At 35.1% G+C, this 25,513-nt stretch overlaps 2 protein-coding genes across 3 annotated transcripts in view; one reads left to right on the forward strand and one right to left on the reverse strand.

Annotated features, from left to right (window-relative positions):
- The window catches only part of LOC150104774 (uncharacterized), a 334,262-nt gene that overhangs the window by 265,170 nt on the left and 43,579 nt on the right, over positions 1-25,513 (forward strand). The window lies entirely within an intron of this gene.
- The window catches only part of LOC150104775 (leucine-rich repeat-containing protein 59-like), a 142,029-nt gene continuing 122,465 nt past the window's right edge, over positions 5,950-25,513 (reverse strand). The window contains exon 7 of the mRNA XM_090395347.1: positions 5,950-6,365. Coding sequence (XP_090251473.1) covers positions 6,097-6,365 — 269 coding nt within the window. The 3' untranslated portion in view covers positions 5,950-6,096. The remainder of the gene's footprint in view (positions 6,366-25,513) is intronic.

Consider the following 25,513-nt stretch of genomic DNA (forward strand, 5'->3'; position numbering starts at 1 on the left):
ACCAATATGATACGATAATGGATATCTAATCGTGCCAAAGTGCATGACTTTACATTTACTAACATTTAAATGTAACAGGAATGACAGGAATTCCAGTCATTCCTGTTACCCTACATATCTTTGCATCATCAGCAAATGCTGTATGTTGCCTGCCACTCTTCTTCTTATCCACATTAATATTTTATAATCCAAACTCATATTTTCCAATTTATGCAACAGCGTTCCATGCTGTATTCTATCAAAAACCTTAGCAAAATATCCAGAAAGATCATGGTGTATCCATTCCCCTTGTCTAGCTCAATGGTAACATTATTATAGAATGTAAGCAAGTTGCTAAAACATGACCTTCATGCTGGTCATTGCAAAGTAGATTCTCTGTCGTCCCTGCTGGGGGTACATATCAGGAATTTGATGCTGATCAATCTGAAGGTTAGAAATACTTTTAAAAAAATGTCCAAAGTAAATTTCATGTAAGGTATCAAACACTAGTAGACTGATGCATTTCAGAAGTGTTGAAGGAAGTACAGAACTCTCAATTAACTCAAAAAAAAAAAAGAATTAAGGTAGATCAGTCAATTTTAAACTTTTGTAAAACAAGAAAGTTAAGTGAGATTTTATCTAGATTGGCTGCCAAACATGGAATCCCAATTTGAACTGAATAAATTCAAAGCAAAAGTATATACTACCAAAGAATCAGTCAGTTATCTTAGTTAATTTTTTTAATTCTCTGAACATAAAAAAAGAAAAGCAAATACCAAAAATTAAAAGGTATTTTTGTAGTATTGTTCATTCAGATGACACAAAAATTTTTAATTTAGGAGTTTGTATACTCAGAAAAATGTTCAACTCATTCAAAATATTGTGGCTATAATGACAGATGGAGTGCGGTAATGCCAAAATTTGGAGAAAGCAAAGTTGAAAATTTACTCTGCTTTATTTATTTATTAGTTATTCACACAATTTTATAAAAATATAATAAATAACAAGTACACTTAAAAATAATTTTCATGAGCAAAATTATATAGTCCTGGGAGTTGGGAAAAAAAATAAAAACCTTGAGTCCTGTGAACAGACTATTCATTACCTATAGAATTTCCCAAACTTTAGATAGCTGAAGACTGATTTTTTTCTCCTACAGGGAAATCTCCAGCATGTATATATCATATGTTGACTTATGTGCTATCAGTTAAGCAAGAGGCCCAGGTGTGCCAGGTCGCAGAGCATCGCATTGACCTTGATTGCGCGTTTCTTAGAATAGATACCTCCATACTTCACTCGCACTCAGAGGTGTCGAAAGCCATAGGCTGCTGTCAGCCAGCACATACTGGCCTTAATGCACAATCCCGCATGCAAAGTTAGGAGCACCTGATTTTCAAACATGTTAATTTAGGAAACCTATTTAAATAAGCAAGAGTTTCACATTTGTCCTTTCTATGCATATTTACATAATCATTTATAACTTAATTTTCTCTATGGACAGCACACATGCTATATTAGGATTTTCATTTCATTTTTTTTTATGGACACTTTGGAAACTGCTAATCAATGTGCATGAATCACATTACTCTCTTGACTCTCTCACTATAACAGATTCATTGAAATCATAGAATAGCTTACTGTAGAAAAATTATTTTAGCATATCACCTTTGATATGGTACAGGATTTTGGTTGGGATTTTCCAGAAGTATTGGCATTACACTTGATAGCAAAAATCTGAGATATCAAGCTCAGGTCTTTATGTAGCATAGTGATGGTATACTCTTAAATAAATCCACTACAAGTGTTTACCAGATGTTAACTGAATTGAACAATTACTGTAACAAGTTTGATAAGAAAATTAGTTGCTAGTGAAGATGATAAATTATTTCTTTTTTTAATGTTAATCCTATCCATACAAGGTTAATCTCAGCTACTGTACATTAGATATTATGGAATGGCTACAGGTTAATTATGGAAACTCTGTCCTGGAGAATAAACATAAAACCTTTTTTCAGACCCCTTTAGAGGCTTCCAAATAAGCAAGATGTGTTTTTACACCAGGCAATGAGCTTCATCTTCCAGTTAAAACATTCACTCAACAAAGGCCTGTATGAGATATCAAATCTATAAGCTATTGCTTGAAAAGAAGCAGATCTCCAATCTTTGGCCAGCAAGACTGGCAGTGATGATGGGGAACCAGTTAATAAATTTATTTGGAGAGAAATTAGCCAAATTAGCAGAATACAAGTTAGCTCTCACAACAATATTAACTTATAGATGTGATCAGTAAGAAATAAAAGTTGATCAAAGACTAGAAACCACGGATACGAGCAAATGACATCAATGACAGAATCGTTAAAAACGAAGATATTAGATTAGAAAATAACTTGTCATTAGCATTCAAGAAAGCATGATTATGGTCACTTAACCACACTGGCATCAATATGGATGAAATGTATCATTTTATCCTATCCATGATATTTCAATTTAATATCAATAGTATTACAATTTTTGTCCGCGCAGTTAGCCTAGTGGCTTTGCGCTTCGCAACCATATGCCTGGGGAAGGAGTATCCTAGGTTCGATTCCCGTCCATGACGTGAGGAGCTCAAGGATCTTCCTCAGCCATAGCCAACTTAGCCGGTCTTGGGCGTCGGCAGCAGGGTTTTTTCCGCCAGTTTATCTGGGGTTTTTCATCCCGCAAGCAGGCAAACCGGCCCCGTGAACACACAGGTTACAGTCATAAATACTTATACTTATGGCAAGGAAGGCAACGGGAAACCACCTTGCTTATAATCATCTCTCCCTAGAATAGTAGCATATAGCTACCCTCCCCTGGCCATATGGCAGATGGGAACCAGAAGAAGAATTACAATTTTAATAGGTACTTCCCATCCATGGCAACTTTGACAGCAAGACCAATATCTAGATTGATTGGTGAAATTAGTAGTGCCTTAAAAGACCAAAATAAAAGATATGACAAATAGGTTTCAATTTGGACGAAAACTGTTGATCAAAAGTTGATAATCATTTAGCATGATCACATTCTGAGAGGGTACACATGATGAATAGATGATGTAATAGTTTGATCCAAAAACCGACTGGATTATCTGAATGATTTCAAGAGAACCCCCCCCCCCCTTTCCAAATTGAAGCTAACATGACTAATGCCACAAGAAACTCAGTTGTTGTTTTTTTTTTTTTTAAATCAAAACTTAGCATGCCATGCAATGTTACATTTAAAGATGTATAAGATTTCGCTGTTATGAAGGAATGTAGTCTTATCCTATATCCACACCTGGTGGGAGATGAATTTCATCACACAATGACAATACAATATACTCCACAGACTATTGACTTGCATTTGGTTCTCTAGAGCAGGGTTTCCAGATTATGTTAAAAAATGAAAAATATGAAAATAAATTAGAAATTTAAGGGAAAAAAATTCCAATAGTACTACTTTTCATGGATAAATGGACTTAATGGGGACACATCATTTACCCAGATGTTCTTAGACCGATTTGTCAACTTTGATGAAAAGCAGTTATAAGCAAAATTCCTATTGTAGCTCATATTTTCAATGTTCCTGCCTATATATTCATGGTTTTGTTTAATTGCCGATTGTCATACCAGATTTGTTATAGCAGTTATTTTATTCAATTTAGTTTTCAATCCCTGCATACTGGATTTATTTAGGACTATAACATCATTTGATAGAGTGAAGCTGAATAAATATATGATTTTAATATCAGAAATAATGAGATAACATCACACCATTATCCTGCACTTCCTTGTTTTAACTGCTGATTTACAACCCAAATATTAATTGCTCAATATAATGTCCCATTTAGATAAGGACATAAGTGTTGTGGGGGGGACAAAATAATAAAAGAACATTGCAACAAGAAATATGGGATGATTTTATATCAAGTCGAGTCTCCTCTCATTAAACGTGATACACACAATTGTCAGTAGTTTGCAGAAGATTACAAATAACCAAATACTTAATGTGTGCTTTTGATTGTTATTCCTGTTTTCAAATATTTCATAGTGAATGTTAGCCGATTTCTAGTTTATTTTTTAGTTTATTCAGTTATTTCTCCTGATAATGTGAAACATGAATTTCACAGAAATAGTTAATAAGCTTTTTAAAATTTTAGCTGTTTTATGGGATAAAAATACCAGCAACATAATTGTATTATGAACTCATTTCAGAGATGCCTGTATATAAAGAGTCCTGAATGTTATTACAAGTGCTAATGGTTGCTATTTATGAAATCAGTTATATCTTAAACATACTAGCTAATAATCCTTTTTGCCCTAGCAACTTCCAGGCTGAAAGCCAAGATTATTCACCACTATGGGGGAGGGCACACTTTCCAAAAGGTACACTAGAAGAGCTGAATATACTCAGCAATGTATATACTAACACTGCTTGGAAAGAAGTCAATGGACACCATAGCGTGAGGAACAAATGGCCATGACACCCACCTTAAGATATAAGGTGGGTGCTACGACTGCAGCAATCCTACAAGACATACTTTCCACAAGCATATTATATTATAGTGATTAATGGAAATTTTGGATAATTCTTTCTGTAGGCATGTAATGAGGTCCTTGACCTCACCCAACACTCCAGTTCATCCCACATATTCAATAGGGTTGATATGATTCTGTGGAATTCAGTCAAGTGTGATGTTCACAAACCATGCAGTTACAGCAGCAATAGCCTTATATAACATGGCGCATTGCCCAGAATGTTCTGATACCTCTTGGAGTTCAGTGTCCACAGTACCACAAACAGAGGTCAGAGGCCAATTTGAAAAACGACTATACATCACATTGCCACCTCCGAATTTCATAAAAAAACGAAATTCATTGTTACACACTTGGTAAGAGATGTGCATCAGGCATCTGCCTCATCCTTCGGCTCAGTAAGAGATGTAGCATAATTCATTGCTCCATAGCACAGTTTTTCAAGTTTCTGCATCCCAAACGTACGCCATGCTCTTTGCACCACTGAAGACACTGCTGCATGTTCAGGTAATATGCAAGCTCCACCATAATGTGGAGCTTGCATATTGCAATCCTACTATAGAAAACAATGTTATGAGCTTTGGTTCTGAATGTTTGTGTGTAGATTTGTGTTCTGGTCTGGGCATGGAACTCTGCATGTCGCCCAACAAATGGCAGTTTTTACATATCCTTCGTAGTACCCTACGGTCAACATCTGATTAGTATGGTGGATCATCCACTGTGGGTATCAATTGCAGTTGACTCCCTGCATTTCAATCACAGTATGGTAACTGATTGTTCACTTGGGATGGCCCAATTTGCCAAACAGAAAGGCTTGAAGGATGCCTCTTGTAAAGGCATTACGATAGAAATCTGCAAGATGCCTATCATAATGCCTCTTTCAAACTCCATCAGTTCCTTTCTTGTAGCCATTTCACCCGGACATAGTTGCACTGACTTGAGAGCATGATATTCCTCCGATTTATACTGGCTATAAATGCATGGCATGTTACATGGCACAATGTACCTTGCCCATGGGGCTGTCTGTTGTCTTCTTTCCAAGCAATGTATATATCAGGAATTTATTTTGTGTTCACTTATCTGATTGATGGCCCTCAACTTCAATCCATGTTTCTTCAATATTACACTTCACATCCATGTTTTGGTTGAAAAGGAGGTTAAGCAATTAAATAAGAATTTTACCTGATTCTCTGTCAAACTTCCAACTAAATTATGTTATATTTGATATGATCATTAATGTACGTGTGTAGCAATAAATGAGATGTCTTATTTCATTTTTAAGAAATAAGTGGGGTTTGGATATATTAGATGTCAAACCTTTCTCTATTTATAAACATAGCTCTAGCTGTGTGTGACACATCTATAAGTCATTTGTAATATAATTTATATTCTGTACATATTTGGTTGTATGCCACCAGTAACTAGAGAAAGCATCTCTGCAAAAATTTCATTTATTCAGAGTAATTATAAAAATGCACTGATCTGTTTATCATTCACATAAGCTAGTTTTAAATTGTATATGCACTTTGCCTCTCCATAGGAGATAATTTTAGACCATTTCATCTTTGCTTTCTTCATGCCATTAAGATATCTGAGATACATTTTCAGAAGTCATCATAGAATTCCACCATAAAATTGACTGCTGCTTTAAATTAGCAATATGCAATTCACTCACTTGCCATACCTTAATACTTTCTTGTCTAGTAAGTCTCCAGGCTTCTTCTATTGCTTCCTGAAAATCACCAATAGTAGTAAGTTCATGACCTAAATATAAATGAACTCCTACAGCACAACTTATGATGGAAATGCAAACGAATAGCAGAAATCCCAATATACAAAATATTGTGGAACCTAGAAAATAAATTCATAATTAGTTTATGTAACTTTTTTTTTGTATGTGTGTGAGAGAGAGAGAAAAGCATAATACTCTTAAAAACTGGTTTTATCCCTTTTACCAAAGTCCATTCAGCTGGTGTTTCTTCTTCCAACACTTATGTCAATTTTTTTTTTTTTTAATACTGACTTTAAGAAATCAGGAGCAATATTAGAATAATCAGAATTTTAAATATGCACAAAAAAATAGCTTTTTTTTTGTGCATATTCCTAGCATTTTCCAAAAATATTTTTTTTTTTTTTTTTTTTTTTGGAAAAAGGTAATCTTTTACTTTCTTAAAGACAATGCTTTTGAATGCAGACTCAGAGGATGGTGGAAAATGTTAAAATAATGGACTTAATGAGAATTTTAATTTGAAGGATAGCAACTGGGAGAATTAAAATTGATAATGCAAGTAGTAAACTTTTAGAACAACAAGAGTGTGATCTCAGATTTCTTAATAATCAGGAGAACAAGAATGGATCATGGTGATCAGATGAGGTTGCTTAACACTCCTACTGCATGAGACAGAACTGCACTTCTTATCCATGTTATTCAATATGTGTTACAGAATTGTATCCAGATTTAGCTGGACGTCAATAGACGTCCTGGCCAGTTGGGGGGTTAAGGGTCAAAGCCAGATAACTATCAGGAAATCTCCACCTTTAAGGAATGTGGAGAACTGACTGGGGACTTCTGACCTATTGTCTAATCCTTATCTTCATTCACATGGTGCACCCTGTATTAGTATGTATTCAATGTGCTGGCAATTTGGGACTGAGCCAATTAAAATTGTATTGGCTTAAACCACAAATCAAGGTCACCATTGTTTTTCTCATTGAACCAGGGCAAACAGAACAAACCCTAACTCACCATCTAGAAGAACACAAACTCAACATCAGAATTACTGAAGATAGGAACCGTCAATATAATGGATATTAATGGAAAGAAAACAACTTGTAGAGGAATTGGAAGGAATGATGTGGATATAATTGACATTACTGAAATCTTACTAAATGATAAGGTTGCCTGAATGTCATATTCAGGCAGTAATAATCAGCAAACAAGGCAGTAAAAAGGGAGTAACAAGAGCACCAAACATGGCAATATACTTGAAATTTCCTTCCAATGAAAAAGTTTATAGCCATGTCTGTTGGACCATAGGCCCAGATAAGTTTCGTTGTTCAGTTGCCCACTTAACTCTACTTGAAATTTCTTTCCAGTGAAGAAGTTATGTGGGAAAATGAATAACAAAACTTATTTGGGCCTATGGTCCAACAGAAAGTTCTAGGTAAGAAGTGGATGAATGTTTCAAGTCATTAGAGCAGGCAACTGACATAAAGAAAATGGAAAAAGTAATATTGAAGATCTAAACGTTTTAAAAATATTAAAGAAAAAGGTAAGACTAATAATAATATGTTTCTGCTCAGGATGACACAGACTAGTCATTACTAACAGTATGTTCCATCTTAACAGTATGCAATGTTCACATGAGAGAAGACAAGAAATCAGAAAGGTCTCATTATGTTGTGATATCTTCAGGATGGTTCAAGAGTATCCAGGGAAATTCAAATCAAAACGGATCATCACTTAGTTTTAAGTAGGATAAAAATGAATATCACATTAAAAAGAACAATATTTAAGAAAGGAAGGTAAACTATAGACAAGTGTAAAAATATTATTCAAGAAAACATGAAACACCTTGAAAAAGAGTCTCAGTGGCAAACTGAAGAAAACACTGATAACTTCATCTAGGCAGGCATGTAGTGAAGTTGCCTGCAATGATGGGAAAATAAGAACACCATTCTGCACACAGGATGTTAAAGAAGCATACCAAAAGTTCCTAGCAAATAAGTTGGAAGATGCCCTAAAACAATAAAAAGAGCTAACCTATGTGTAAAAATAGTTAAAAGGCATGGGAAAACTTTAATAAGAATATTGAAGATAAATATCAGAAAGGTACAAAATTATGTTCTGGAGGCTACTGAAAGTGTTTAGAAATGGAAGTATAAAAGGAATCAAAAGATGATACTTTATAATAATATTAAATGAAACAAGTTGTGACAGAACAGTGGTAGAAAATATTCAAGAGGAATGCAATCATGAGTGCATATACCTGAGGTATAAAATGTGTGTAGTGGCTACTGCATAATTCAGTGTCTGGTCAGAAGGTCAAAGTATCCCAGTAAGATTAAAGTAGAGTTCAAAAAAGAGAAATAGAGCTGAATGAGAATTACAGAGGTATTTCTCTACTTAGTTTTGTAGATCTGAAAAAGGCATATGAAAAGGAGCCCAGAGAAAAGTTTTCAAAACACAATTATATGGGATAAATAAAACATTATACAGAGCAATATATAGCTTATATTTAAATTGTAAGTCAGTAGTTAGAAATGAAGAAAATACAGAAAGATGGGTTGATGTAAAATCAGGTATAAGACAGGAGTGTATGTTATCTCCACTCTTATTCATCATCAATGTGGATGAACATTATGAAAGCAATTAGCATCAAACCCAATATTAGCTCTTTGCTTTAAGCAGATGATCTAAACACATCCAGTGCAAGTCTCCAAGATTTTCTAACTAAATTGAATAACAACTGTAACAAATTTAGCATGAAAATCAGTAATAAAAAAAGGCCAAACTATGAAACAGGTATTTAGGCACAGTTTTTAGTGAAGGTGGCAGAATAAATAAAGCTAACATGGCCAGTTGAATAAAAATATATATATATATATGGAATAAAAGAAAAATGAGCTAAAACACTAAACTAGCAATATACAATACATGTGTAGAGGCTTAAGTGCTGTGAGGACATCATGTTGGAGGCTTAATGGATTTTTTACAACACTCAAAAAGAATTAAAATAGACTTTAATACTTCCTATATTTCGTCCTAGTCACTAGGACATCTACGGGGATTACAAAAAAAAAAATTAATGTAACATATGCACAAATAACAAACAATACTAAGCCCAACCACGTGGGTGACACTAAAGTCCTATCTAGGTAGAGTGCCCTCTAAGGGCAGTAGTAGGTGGCCTGGAATGTAAGGTGGGAACTCTGGTGATGAGTGTTTCCCAAATCTTCGGAAGCTTAATGCAACCATATTTATTGAGATTTGGTTGGTTTTTTAAAGCAGCTGCTGCTGCTTCTAAGAAAAGTCTCTCTTTCTTGAATTTGCTGTGGTGGAGCATGGTGGTTTTCTTCCATGATACTCTGTGGGTGGTGTCCAAAACATGGTCAGCCAAGCCTGAATGGCCATAGTTGTGTTTGAAGATGTAAGACTTGTGTTCCTCTAGACGGATGGATGCTGATCTGCCTGTCTGTCCAAAGTACGCCAGCTTACAGGAACAGGGTACTTTGTAAACTCCAGGCAGAGAGAGAGGAGGGAGCTGATCTTTCGTAGAATGGAAAAGGGTAGCCAGTTTGCGGTGGCCTTATATGCTGTGTGTAGATTGTATTGTTTTAGTATCTTGGCTATTTTTTCAGATGTGCCACGGATGTAGGGTATGGTGATGGCATCACCATACATACATATATGGTGATGGCATCACCATACCCTACATCCGTGGCACATCTGAAAAAATAGCCAAGATACTAAAACAATACAATCTACACACAGCACATAAGCCCACCGCAAACTGGCTACCCTTTTCCATTCTACGAAAGATCAGCTCCCTCCTCTCTCTCTGCCTGGAGTTTACAAAGTACCCTGTTCCTGTAAGCTGGCGTACTTTGGAAAGACAGGCAGATCAGCATCCATCCGTCTAGAGGAACACAAGTCTTACATCTTCAAACACAACTATGGCCATTCAGGCTTGGCTGACCATGTTTTGGACACCACCCACAGAGTACCATGGAAGAAAACCACCATGCTCCACCACAGCAAATTCAAGAAAGAGACTTTTCTTAGAAGCAGCAGCAGCTCTCAAAAACCAACCAAATCTCAATAAATATGGTTGCATTAAGCTTCCGAAGATTTGGGAAACATTCATCACCAGAGTTCCCACCTTACATTCCAGGCCACCTACTACTGCCCTTAGAGGGCGCTCTACCTAGATAGGACTTTAGTGTCACCCACGTGGTTAGGCTTAGTATTGTTTGTTATTTGTGCATATGTTACATTATTTTTTTTTTTTGTAATCCCCGTAGATGTCCTAGTGACTAGGACGAAATATAGGAAGTATTAAAGTCTATTTTAATTCTTTTTGAGTGTTGTAAAAAATCCATTAAGCCTCCAACATGATAGCAATATACAAGACAGTATCCAAATCAGTTTGAAATTATGGATACAAGAGTTGTGTTAAAAATAAAGCATTTGATAAAAGATACGAGTTCTGATAAAAATTAAAGGCTTGAATATCAATCGTAGAATCATATTAAATTAAAAATGAAGATAGGAAGAGGGAACTTGGCACTATTAGCAGTGAAGAATGTGAGTAGGGGCTGATCTAAAAGTGGTATGGTTAGCAAAACAGGTGTTTGATGGCAAGAAAAAAAAAAAGATCCAGAGGAAGACCAAGATCTAGGTGGATGGATTCAATCAGAAGTGCTTTAGAACACCACAAAATGTTAGACAAGACAATATTGGAGTGCTGACAAGTAACAGATTAATTTAGATGAAAATTGTTGATAAGAAATTAATAATAATTCAAGCTTAATCATGTAGTGATGTAATAGTGGCCTGACACCCCTTTAAGAGCACATATCAGTACATTCATATATATATATATATATATATATATATATATATATATATATATATATACCCAGATATGTACATTCATTATCAATGATGATCATTTAACCTAAGGGGAGAAGTGATAATTTCAAAGTATCAGAGTTGAAACTGCAATAAATATCCTTGAATATGATAAAAGAATTAAATATTCATTGAAACAGTATTCAATGAAACTGACACTAATATGAAATTGTGGTATCTTAAATCATTTTTAAGGTTAATCAATCCACTTCTGATTGTATCCAATGGAAGTCGGTCAGTTTGCCAAGAAGGCTAGTTGAATGAAGGGGAGGGGGAACTACTGAGTAGTTAGTCTTATTTATAGAATATAGAAGAGTTAATGGGAAAATTAATGATGAACCATAACAAGATTATCTCTGATATGCAGATCATTTGTTTCAGTAAAACATTTGATCGCATTCCACATAAGAACATGCTGATAAAAATGCATGTAAAGCAATGATATTCTATTGATGTTACTATTCCCCAGCTATATAGTAACTACGTTCATGTGTAATTGAAGTTGATACAGTTTTGTTCATTATGCTTGTATTAAAACCATTCAAAAATTACCAAGGCTTAAAAACAAATTGAACGTTTTTTAAAAAGCTAAATTCTCTAATGGCAAATTGAGCAAAATAAAATGATACATTTATATTTAAATATATATAAAGAGCCAATAGGCTTCATTTCGGCGATATAAGCATTATTTAAATTAAGGGGATATTAAATCCCACATTGTTTTAAAAATGAATAAGAAACTCAAAGATTGGAATCAGAGAGTTTCATGCTGAATATAGTAAACTATAAAAATATCAGCGATTACTAGCGTGAGCTAATGCAAGTAGTCCTAGTATGCAGTACAATACCGGGAAACTCTCAGCAAAGGTGGTAAAGTTCTGATCGATGATGAAGCCTCAAAAAAGGCTGAAACCGGTCTGGGTAGTGACCTCCTGCCATAATGTAATAACAGCATACATTTCCTAGGAAATGTGTTTTTACATTATGGAAAATACCAAGAATAGCGATCAGAACTTTACCACCTTTGCTGCGAGTTGCCCGATATTGTACTACATACTAGGACTACTTGCATTAGCTCACGCTAGTAATCGCCGATATTTTTATAGTTTACTATATTCGGCATGAAACTCTCTGATTCCAATCTTTGAGTTTCTTATTCAGTTTTAAAACAATGTGAGATTTAATATCCCCTTAATTTAAATAATGATACATTTATATATATAATTTTTTTTTTTCTAACCAGAAAAGGAAATGTGGGTAGTAAAATACTATAAATGAAGAATGGTACAACAGTTATCACACTAAGAGATTCCTTGTTTTTAATGTCAACATTCTTTCTTAGTTTTTATTCTGACCCGAACAATTTTTACTTCAATTTGAATTATCAGAGCTGCACACCTATCTAAAGTTTTGAAAGAATAAATTACTATGCTCTGATTAGATTATCAGCCTGCAATTATTTATTATTCAAGGGAGGATCTCTTTCAGATCACACAATACCTATTGCATCTCTCCTTGAACACATTCATTTCACTCAACATCCAGTAGCAGTCCCTCCCTCACACAGTTTCCAGAAATGGTCTGGATTCTCTCCACCTGCGATAATCTGTAAAATACCGTTACCAACTTGTGTTTCTATCATATCGCCTCTCTTTTATTACTCAAATTTTTAAAGACCACATTTCCTCAATCTCTCCTCATATGCATTCCATAGGCCAGTTATCACTTTACTTGCAGTCAATTTTTTTTTCTTTCTTTCTTTTTCTCTGTTGTCTTAAAACCCAGGTGACCATATCAGCATACTCAAAACTATTGGAAAAATAACTGTTATTTCTACAGGGTAGTGTGTTCTCAACATTAGCATCTAACTGGTGTGATGATTAACATCTTAGCAATATAGTTCCTAAACTGAAGTCTATCATCAATACATCTTTAGCTTCACTGACACTTGTAGCAAGTTGCTATTAATACATTCATGCTTTAACAGTATTACACAACATTAGAGCAATAATAATAAAACTAATTATTTTTGGTGGTCTGGTTAGAATTCTGACAAAGGCAATAGCAATATACAAGGTAAAAGAAAGCTAAATAAGTAAATATCTCATTTACAAGAAGCAGAAAAAAAAATTAATAAGGCAGTATGTAGATATAAAATACATTTATGATCACATGCAACTAAACAAATGAATTGCTTATGAAAAGTTTAAAACTTCAAACAATTTCTGACTATGTTTGGCTTAGCCATACATCATCATCAGCCCTCGGTAAGAAAAAGTGTAAAATGAGTATCTGTGTGGAGCCTAGCAAGCAAACTTTCTCATCTGTTCTTAAGTAGCCTGGATTTTGAAAATCAGCTGAGATAAAAAGGTGAAATAAAGAACTGCAAAGCTTTATAGAAAATCTGCATTTTCAAACCTGGCTATAGACTTGATATGAAAAATGTGACATTACAGGATTTTGAATTTCTTTCATAAATTATCTGATTAGTTTACAAAAGGAACAATTCACTGGGATTTTCTGTATGATTGATAATTCTAATGCACATTCTCAAAGCAAATGTTTTATAAAATTTAAGAAATAGTTTTACAAAATATAAATAGAAAACATGGCTTGCAGCACTTTATTGTACTGGCACATGAAAGTGCAACTGTATATTCCTAGAGATAAGGGGAGGGAAACTACCAATTTCAATGATTTTGACATTTTTGTAGATAATACACCATGGTATAGTCATAAAACAGAAATATCACTAGATATTCATATATACTTCACCTGATATAGAGAACAATTTCTTTTTTTTAATCAGTCTTATACATGAAAGGTCAAAGGAGCTATAAACACCTCAATGCCATAAATGTAGTGCAGGTGAAATTTTTTTTTTTTTTTTTTTTTTAAGAGTTACAGGTCGTAATTGTTTATAAATACTTCTTGTAGAAGACTGTTCCAGAGAACGGTATTTTGATATTTTTTAGTTACACAGCTGCTGCTCGTGTTAACAGGTGTGATAGAAAGTGGAAGAATGACCGTTAAGTACTTGTAGAATACACAAATATTATGCATTGCATTTATAAAATTTTTTATAGTTTATTTTTAAAATAAAATGCTATATATAAACTTCAAAACTTGAAATAAGAAGACATTACTTTTCAAATATTATTAAGTGACACCTCTGGGGAGGACACACAACTCACCATTTCTGCACTTAGTCCTCCAACTACACCACCATCTACCCTCATATAGATATTTTCTCTACCATGAAAACAGTTCATAAATATTAGTTTTTTTTTTTTTAAAAAAAAAGAAACTTGAAACTAGTGTGCCATATATATTATATATATAACAGTGGCATCACATGCACATTTCAGTTGGGTGTGCTGTCATGTGGGTTATCCACCCCGCTCAACAATATAGCATCATTAAAACTCTAACCAAGAGAGCCCACAATCTTTGTTCCAGTGGAACTGCCCTTACAACTGAGCTTGATCACATACACAACACTTTCCTCTCCAATGGCTACAGCAATCACAGTATTAAAAAAATAATCATTTCCTCCCCCATTCTCCGGTTTTCTCTTCAGAAAGAGTTTAGAAATGCCATCACCATACCCTACATCCGTCGCACATCAGGAAAAAATAGCTAAGATTTTGAAAAAGTACAACCTACGCACACAGCATTTAAGCCCCACCGCAAACTTGCTACCCTTATCCGTTCTACAAAAGATCAGCTCCCTCCTTTCTCTCTCTCTCTCTCTCTGTGCTTGGAGTTTATAAAGTACCCTATTCCTGTAAGCTGCCATACTTTGGACAGACAGGCAGATCAGCAACCATCCGCCTGGAAGAACACAAGTCATACATCTGCAACCACGACTATGGTTAGTCAGGCCTGACTGACCATGTCTTGGATACAACCCACAGGATCTCATGGGAAAAAACCACCATGCTCCACCACAGCAAATTCAAAAAAGACACACTATTTTTAGAATCAGCAGCAGCTCTCAGAAATCAACCAAATCTTAAATATGGTTGCATTAAGCTTCCTAAGATTTGGGAAACACTTAGAGATTCCCACCTTACATTCCAGGCCACCTCCAACTGTCCTTAGAGGGCACTCCACCTAGATAGGACTTTAGAGTCACCCACATGGTTGGGCTTAGTATTGTGTGGTAATTGTGTATATTTATATGTTACATTAGTTTTTTTTGTAATCCCTGAAGATGTCTCAGTGACTGAGACAAAATGCAGGAAGTATTAAATTCTTTTTTAATCCTTTCTGAGAGCTGTTTACAGGATCCATTAAGCCTCCAACATGATGCTTTATTATGCTGCTGAAGAGGACAATGAAGCATTAGCATATTGTGTTCAATTTTAAGTCTGCAAACAATTGGGGGGGAGTCTTTAACGGGAATAAATGCAAAAATATAATAGTGGTGATACTGATATTTCGTGGATGAGCAACGCATACCCGGAATCTTCGCCCCTGATATATAGATGGATGTGTAAAAAATCTGCCCACCTGATGCCAAAAGAATTGTTAAATGCACATGAAAGTTCCCATTAGCACAGCACACATGCAAAACACAGCCCAACATGAATGTTTTAAAGAGTTAGTGATTGCGCGCGGGGGGGGGGGAAGAATATTATGTTCAGTGCAAATAATGTTAATGCTAAAAGCTTCTATAATCTTTCACAAACATAAAAACAGGTGGATGGCAGTTCGACATGTACTGAACTTTCTAATGTTGAGAAAATAAACTTGGTATAAGAAAGATTGTCAGACAAATTTTATATTTTAACATAAGGTTAGGTAACAACTGCTTCCATAAAAATGATGGCAGATTCATTGACTTTAAGATAATGCTTTGGATGAGTAATGCGAGAAATGCACCAGTAACATCTGTATTCCCTGACAGTGAATAAGATGCAATCATAGAAGAGGATTCTCCATACTTGTGACCTATAAGGGGCTCGCCCGAGCCCTTTGTTAAATTTTTCTCAAATTTGCAAGCCCCTTGTTTACTTTATTTTTTCAAAAAAAAAAAAAAAAATTGTTTTTGAAACATATTAAGCCACAAACTCATACTGCAACCTGACAAAAATTAGTCTATTCGGCAGTGTATAGATTATTTAGAATTATTGTTTCAACTCCCCTATAACGAATGTGCTCACGTTTGAAAAAAAAAATAAAATAAGCACATGTGTTATCTTTACTCTTCTTGTAGAGAATCATATGGTAAAACCAGTAGCCAATCAAATGTTTTATAAAAGATTATAAAAGATTTCATTCTTATTATATTGATAGTTAAAAAATGTTTTTCTTATGTAAGATAAATTAACACAGTTGATTGTGTGCAAATATTTCATGTTTAGATCATGAAATATTTGTTTAAAAATGAGGTTGATTTTTCTTTAGAGGTTGATTGTCCTCTCATACTTTTTAATTGGAATTTATACACAAGCTGTATTAATAAAAGTTTTTGTGTGAAATACGGCTTTTTTTTTTTTTTATGAGCCCTTTGTTAAAATTTCCATAGCTTACCACTGCCTATAACCATGCTTTGGGCAAACAAGCATATGGTATGTGCTAAAGTAAGAAACATTGATTGGCACTCCACATTATGGAAAACAAGGTGCAAATGATATTCACTACTCTTGCATTGACAAATGAATGCCACGAATGTTAGCTGATTATCAAAAATGAGTCAGAGGAAAACTTCGCTTCCATTGCCATTGAGATTTGTCCCAGTCTTAACTCTGGATACAGGGTATAGGTGAAGGTTGTGGTTACAGCAAAAACGTACATACAGATATTCTTTTCTCCTGAAAACACGAACTTATTTCTGAGTACGCATTCAGGCAATCATTATGGTTACTGCAGTTATGAGGTAGGTTCAAAAAGTTTCTGGCCTGCCATACAAAATTCGTGACAGATAGAACCATCTATGAGGAGCTTAGTGTACCATTTTCAACTCTCTACCTGTGTCATTCAAGTTGGAAGCACTCATTTGACTAACACATGGCACGCTGTTTTTCACCAAAGAAGAGCTTTCTCCAACTCAAACAGCAATTGGATGGTGTTTATGGGAGAAGATTCTCCTTCATATTCCACCGTGAAGGAATGGGTTAAACAGTTTTGCCTTGGAAGAGAGAGCATCAAAGCTGGTGCTCGTGGCAGTTGGACTGTGGAAGTGATAACTGAGGAAAATGTCTCTTATTGAGGAGGAACTGCTCAATGACAGATGCTGAAGCTCAAAAATCTCAGTAAGGTTGGGCTTTCTACATCAACCATCTTTTGCATCATTCACAAGAAACTTTCACAAGGTAGGTGTCCAGTGTCTCTCTTCAGTTCAAAAAGAGCATCGTGTGACCTGTTCCCGCAAGATTTTTAGAGCTTTGCCAAGGAAATCAGTGAGAAGTGCTGGAATCCATTGTCACTGGGGATGAAACCATGGTCCTTTATTATGATCCTCTTTCCAAAAGGGAATCCAGGGAGTGGCACAAACAGGGCAAAGCACTGCCAAGAAAAGCCAAGGTCATTCAGTCCACCAAGACTGCAACGATCTTTTGGGACTGCTGAGGAATTATCTTGATTAACTCCAAAGAAAGGAACACGACTATTGTTGTGAAGACTGCGACTCCCAGGAGATTGAACACCCACCAGTGAACCACTACCTCTTCTCAAAACTGAAGAAAGACCTTCAAGGAAGAAAATTTGAAGGTGGCAATGAGGTGAAAGATGCAGTTTTAAGCCATCCATTTTGCAGACAAAAGTAAAGACTATTTTTTGAGAGGCATAGAAATATTAATTGAAAGATGTGAAAAGTGGGTTTAAGTAAAGGAAGATTACGTTGAAAAGTGACCATTGTTTTCTTTCTATCATATCAAAAAGTTAGTCAGGCCAAAAACTTATGGAACCACCCTCATACCTTTCAATTATCTTCATGTTATAGGAATGACAGAAAAGTAATCATCAACAGAAACGGCATGGCTCACAGTGGGAGCAAATTGTTCTATTATTGAGTTCACTCTGACAGCAAAAAGTATTACTTAAGATGGTTTTGAAGCATAACCTCCTCTTTGTAGTGTGAACAGTGTTTCCCTGCTCAGACTAGGAAGGTTTGGCTACAGAAAGAAGTTTTTAATAAGAGGAAGGAGATTCCACCTCCCTTTCTGAAGAGGTAGATTAAGATCTTTTAACCACCCAACTGGCTAGGAAGTATATATACGTCCAATTTACCATATACCATAGATGCGAAGTGCATATTAAAATTGTAATACCATTGATATTACATTGAAATATGTGGTGGATACGAAGTGTAGAGAGTGATGTATTTTTTCCATAGATGGCGAACCTATGGTACGCATGCCAGATGTAACGTCCGAGAATTTTGCTTGCACGTCAACAAGTTACGGGTGATATCCTTTTATACGCTTATAAATTATTCAACCTTTTGTTTTAATTGTTACAATACGTGCCAGTTATACGCGAGGGCGAGTTATTTTCTAGTAAATATGGTAAGCATTTCTTTGACATCCTTCTGCTGCTTCTCTTGCTCAGCTAACTTCGATGGCAAGTTACAATGCATAAATATTTTTCTTGCTACTGTTTTTTTTTTTTCAAACCAACAATGAAAATCAATTTAATAATACAATAATCAATTTTACACTGAATAACATTATAAATTTATATATAAATAAAATATTATTTATAAATAAATTAAGTTTGATTAATTATCTATTACTTTTTCCCCTATTAAAATCTGCCCGGCACGTCAGCAACTATTTGTAAATTTTTGGCACTCCCACATAAAAAGGGTTCACCACCACTGCTCTAGTCTACTGAACTTTTTGTTTTTTATAACAAAGAAAACTGACACTAGATATTCACATTTTAGGAATGCATCCTGGTGAATATTTCTAAACAGAATAAATGGCCCAATGTTCAATGGTATCTATGGAAGAAGATCATTGCTTCCAGATTCCAATGAAGTCAGAGCAACAAGACAGTAATTGCTTGCCAGTTTTAGTGCTTGTAATGGTTTTGAGAAGACATCAGCCTACCTTTCCATTAATTCAGAAAAAACTGCTACTCAGTATTGTCATTGTCAAATTTCTGATATGTACCCTCAGTGGTGTATACTGTGATAGTACACATGAGAACATTAAGCCATTATAACTTCCTATCAGGAGTGCTTAAGAGGCAAAGCTGTACAACTGGGAGGAGACCTCCACGTAAGCTTTTAAGGAATGCAGAGAACCGACCAGGGCTTCTGACCTAATGTTCAATCCTCTCCTTGTTGTATGTCCTGTTAGGTATCTATGTGGATGCTGAACAAACGAGGATGGGCTGGCAATTTGGGATTTAGCTGACAAAATTGAGTTCTTATTGGCTTACACAATAATATAAAATGTTACGACATGACCCAGTTAAACAAGGTCCCTGCTGTTGTTTTCATCAAGGAACCAGGGATAACAGCACAAAGTCAGCTACTGGAACAAATAGTGCTATTGGCACTATCATCATAAAAAGCATCGGTGGAAAAGAGATGGAACTAGCAGAAGAACTGGATAAGTACCAGATTGACATAATACGCATGACTGAAACAAAGAAGACAAAAACAGCTGAGATCTTTCTGAACAACAAATACAAAATGCAAGCAATAACAATCAGTAGAAAGAATGTAGTTATATTATTCAACACAGTGAGGATAATCTTTTTGAATGGCAGGCAATATCAAGTAGAGTGGTGTCGGCAAATATGAGAATAGGGAACTGTACAATGAGACGTATTTGTGCTTATGGTCCCACAGATGATTCTAGCAAGGAAGAAGCAAGGGAATTTTTTGAGGTATTAGGGAAGGCAGCTAGCACAATGAAAATGCAAAAGTTGGTCCTTGTTGGAGATCTAAACAGCACAGTAGGAAATGATTACCAGACATATAGAAATGTTTTAGGAAAATTTGGAGAAAAGAAAAAAAAACTAATAATAATGTTAAGTGCCAACTGAATTTCTATTCAGGACATGGACTAGTTATTACTAACATCATTCCAACATAAAAAATGTGCACAAATTCACATGGAGAGAAGATACAAGGAATAAGAAAAATCTCATTGACTATGTCATAGTTGATAGTGATGTTTTCCCACTGGCTAAGGATACAAGAATAAACAGGATTTGAAATAGGAAGTGATCACTATTTAGTTTTGAGCAGAATAAAATTGAATTTCATACTGAATAGAAGAGTGTACAAGAAAGTTTTAAAATGAATCAAAGTTGAGCAGCTTTCAAAGGTGAACTGCAGACTCAGATACACAAAAATCATTGAAGAAAAAATGGAGATTCAATGACAAACCCTGAAGAAAACATGGATTGATTCAGCCAAAGAGAGCATGTAGTGAGGTTGTAACCGTTGAAAAATCACAACTCGATGATGGAATCAGGAAGTTAAAAAGGGTCAAGGAAAAGAAGAAAGTATATTAAAAGTTCCTGTCAAGTAAGATATTGGGTTCTTAGAGAATACAATATACAATAGGTGGATTGATATAGTAAAAAGTGCCTTAGAAGATAGATATATAAATATAAGATCTGACAATGTTATAGCTTTGGTAGGAAGTTAGTAATGATGTAAATTTTTCATGTAGTACAGGATATGATAGTACATCCCTTGAGGATAAATGTCAGGAATTTGATGATGATGATGAGAATACAATTCTACATTAGACAGTATAAATAAAAATGGATAGAACATTTAAATCGAATGGACAACAGCAGACTACCGAAAATATTATACACAGATATAAAATAAGTGGAAAAAGAAGAATCATGAGACCAGAACAGGCCACCTGACCTAAAATCCATGTTAGGAAGAAGAGAATACACAGAGAGAGAGAGAGAAATGTAAAAAAGCAAAGGAAAGCACTGTGTAAAACTAGATAAACCAAAGTCATGGGGAGACTTTGGTGAGAACATGGAAAATAAGTGTTAGGAAGGTGGAAAAATATTCTTAGGGCTATTTAAAAGCTTAGAAACTGAGGAAAAAGTACTGTAAAAGGGGATCAGAGATAAGGGGATATTCTAGATGGAGTAATTACTCTGCAAGACTGCTATATGAAATAAGCAGTGTCAGCATAGTGATGAAACTCCCAATTCATCACCATGCTGGTGATGAAATTCAGGAATACATATCCATACTTGAAGCAGAAAAAGTCATCAAAAACCTTAAATGTAAAAAAAGGCAGATGGAGTAGAGGAATTTCGACCAGAAATACTCAAATATGGAATATGAGGTGTAAAAATTTTTAAAGTGGCTGCATTGCATAGTTCAGAAGTCCTGGTCAGAGGATCAAATTCCAGATTATTGGAGCAGAGCCCTTATAGCACCCATCTACAAAAAAGGGAAATAAAACTGAATATGACAATTACAGAGGTATTGCCCTACTGAGTGTTCTTGGTAAGATTCATGCAAATACCCTTGAGAAATGGCTACGAAAAATGGTGGAAGGGAAGCTCTTAGAACAATCTGGATTCAGGGCGAATAGAATAGATCCCGCCATGGGTGTTTATAAAAGTCTGCAATGGATGAGCTTGTATAGCTCCTTGAGTTCATAAGGCTTGCCTTTCTTTAAAAAAAAGAAAAAACTTCCTATCATCCCAGCTTTGTTAATTCTGTTGCCTATTTCTATGTTTATTTTGCCATCTTCACTTGTGCCTATGAGTTGAAATGCTTTTCTTCTTCTATAGGTTCTCCATTCAGGATGCAGCTGATGTTTTCAATGTTTTTGTCTATTTTCAGTCAGTGTCTTTTTATTGCTGATTTTCATACTAAATTTATTACAGCAGTTATTCATTTCAGTTAAGTAATTCTGCAGACTTGTACTGTATTTATTTAGGAGCATAACATCATCTGCATAAAGTAAAGAGCTGAAACATCATCAATTTTAATTAGGTTTAATATCACTTTCCTTCAAAAAGTGAGCCATATTGATGAATAACAATAATGTGTACTCTTGTCTCAATACCTGATTTAACATCAAACAATCTTCCTGTACCTCCTTCAATTCTGACTTACATTTCAAATATAGACTATGTATCTATTGGCACATGCTTTTTCCTTAACTACAAAACTTAAATCCAAATTCTTATCATATTCCTATGACTATTTTGTCTTAAAGTGAAAGTATGATTCTCTATTTGCCCTGAATCCAGCTTGTTATTCCACAAGCTGGATTAAGCTTTTATAGCCTGTTCTTTGGTTTGCGTTCATAAATATTACTGAGCAAGGAAACTCCTCTATAATTTTCAAATTCAGTTTTATTTCCCTTTTGATAGATGGGTACTATGAGAGCACTACTCCTCATCTGGAATTCAACTCCCTGATCAGGCTTTCTTTTCTTTTACAGTGCAGCTACTGTAAAACTATTATCCAGGATTTATCCTTAAGCACCACTCCAAGTATTTTGTAACGAAGGATAGGGGATCCACAGAAAAATGTTTTATCATCTCATAATTGATATTATCAAGTCCTACTGAGGAAGGTTTTTTTTTCTTCTGGTTCCTCCTTGAGGAAGTGTTGAATGTATGGCTCCAATCCATATGCTGCTGGTTGGCTTTGATATTCCTGCAAAGCTATGTATTTTCAAATGCTTTAGAATCAGAAATTACACATCCATTATGTTTCAGGAATGGCATTTTATATATCTACTCTTCATTTTCTGTATATGTGTACCACTTTTGCATTAGTTTTGTATGAATGGCACATGATGAAAACTGATCCAAGATCACTTTGACTTCTAATGTAAAATGCTTTGGCCTGATCAAATTTAAAAGTTGTGAAGCAAGTTTGATTTGATAAGGTAATTTTTGAAATATATTCTATTGTGTCTTGCTTATAATTTTTATTTATTTATTTTTTATTTTTATTCCTTGGCACTCTAGTTTCCACTATGGTTTTTTTAAATGGGTGGAAAATTAGATGTTTTTGGAATTGAAGTTATTGCTTCCCACCTGCTCAGTGCAAACTGTTACACCAGTACTTATCGTCAGATGTCCATAAGTTGGATCACATGATAAACGTGGTAACAGGATGCCAAATCCCAGGTGAAAAATGGTCTGGAGAATAGTACTATTTAAAAGTGGGAGGGAAAAAAAACATTTGGTTCAAAATAATCTTGGGCTATGAACTGCTGTTTAAGTTTGCAATTGTCAGTCTGACTGTCCATGATGAGAAATGATTCCTTGATACCAAACACTAGTAACTTCATGGAAAGTTGTGGATAACTAAAACAAAATAATAAAACACTGGATTAATTAAATTCCTAAGTAATGCCAAGTTACTTAGGAATGACAGGCCAGTGAGCCTACCACATTAAAGGAGAAAATTAAAATAAAAACCACGTGGCATCCTTTGGAAGTGTGTTGTTACTAAAAATGCAATGCAAAGAAATTATTTCACAGACATGAAGATTAGTCATTAATGTTCAAATTCTTCACAGTTGACTCATGACAAAACTTGTCGAGACCACAGAAATGTTTGTTATAGTGTACAGTTTGCTATAGAAAACTTCTATTTAAATAGCATTGTGCCAGAGGCTTTGATCAGGACTTCTCAAGAATTTGTTATGAGATAATTATACTCAATTTCATGATTTCACTTGTTTTTTGACAGCTGTTTAAGATTAAATCAAATACGAATCTATCAATATTCTATTTTAAATTCTAGATGTGGTTAAAATTTCCAATAGGCATACATTTTTCCTTTAAATAAGAAAATAATAGAACATGAATGCATCTTTTAGTTATGTAAAGCGCGTACACACACACTGAGAACTACCTTTCAGAGCCTACTTCAAGGAAAATAGGCTTGTCAGATAAATGATCATGCTTATGTGGTTAAGTCACCCTTTTCTAAAAACTTAAAACTGTGAAGCATGTTCTTAAAACTATAAATACCACGATTCATATTTCTCCTTCAAGTATTATGGGAGTCGAGCAAACTTTACAGTTGAGGTTGAAAGTTTATTTTTCACTTGGTTAGAGTATAATAAATTTAGTTTAATCCTTTATCCAAGTGTGAGCAAACAAAGTTTGCGCCTGAAAGTATCTTCAGGACTGGGTTAAGGTGGTACAACACCAGGGTAACTCGTTGCAAAGGTGGAGCAAGCTACCAACACTCCTATCTCAGTATCTCCTATAATGCAAAACATCTCCTTGCAGATATGTCTAATGTTATGCATTAAGGGAAGGGCCACTACCCAGACTAGTTTCAACCTCTATTGAGGTCTCTTCAGTGGGAGCCAGGCCCAAGTGGAGATATCAGGCAGAAGCATTAGCAGGTCATCTCTACCTATAGGAATTGCCAATTGGTGTGCCACCCTTTATTAATAATTTACTCTGGATTTAGAGAAAGATGTTGAAATTCCTATAGGTAGAGATGACCTGCTAATGCTTCTGCCTGATATCTCTCTCCACTTGGGCCTGGCTCCCACTGAAGAGACCTCAATAAAGGTCGAAACTAGTCTGGGTAGTGGCCCTTCCCTTAATGCATAACAGACATATCTGCAAGGAGATGTGTTTTGCATTATAGGAGATACTGAGATAGGAGTGTTGGTAGCTTGCTCCACCTTTGCAACGAGTTGCCCTGGTGTTGTACCACCTTAACCCAGTCCTGAAGATACTTTCAGGTGCAAACTTTGTTTGCTCACACTTGGATAAAGGATTAAACTAAATTTATTATACTCTAACCAAGTGAAAAATAAACTTTCAACATCTTTCTCTAAATCTAGAGTAAATTATTAAAAAAGGGTGGCACACCAATTGGCAATTCCTATAGGTAGAGATGACCTGCTAATGCTTCTGCCTGATATCTCCACACCCAACAGACCACTTCAAACACAGAAGACCAAAAGACATCTTAAAATGAAAACCTCTAGAAAAGCTCACCAAGGGTGGGCATAGTACCCACCCAGCTTCCACAAGTAAAATAGAGATAAAGGGATAAAGAGCCAAGGGCTCACTCCATCTACCATAGAAGTTAACAGTGATATCTCCACTTGGCTCCCACTGAAGAGACCTCAATAAAGGTCGAAACTAGTCTGGGTAGTGGCCCTTCCCTTAATGCATAACATTAGACATATCCGCAAGGAGATGTGTTTTGCATTATAGGAGATAGGATTGTTGGTAACTTGCTCCACCTTTGCAACGAGTTGCCCTGGTGTTGTACCACCTTAACCCAATCCTGAAGATACTTTCAGGCACAAACTTTGTTTGCTCACACTTGGATAAAGGATTAAACTAAATTTATTATTAGTTAGAGTTGAGGCTAATTTTATTTTATTTTAAATCATAGCACGAGTCATATTTCTCACAA

The sequence above is a fragment of the Typopeltis vanoorti genome, chromosome 7, assembly GCF_054136105.1.
Source record: "Typopeltis vanoorti isolate ZY-2024b chromosome 7, IOZ_Tvanoo_1.0, whole genome shotgun sequence".
NCBI lineage: Eukaryota > Metazoa > Arthropoda > Arachnida > Uropygi > Thelyphonidae > Typopeltis > Typopeltis vanoorti.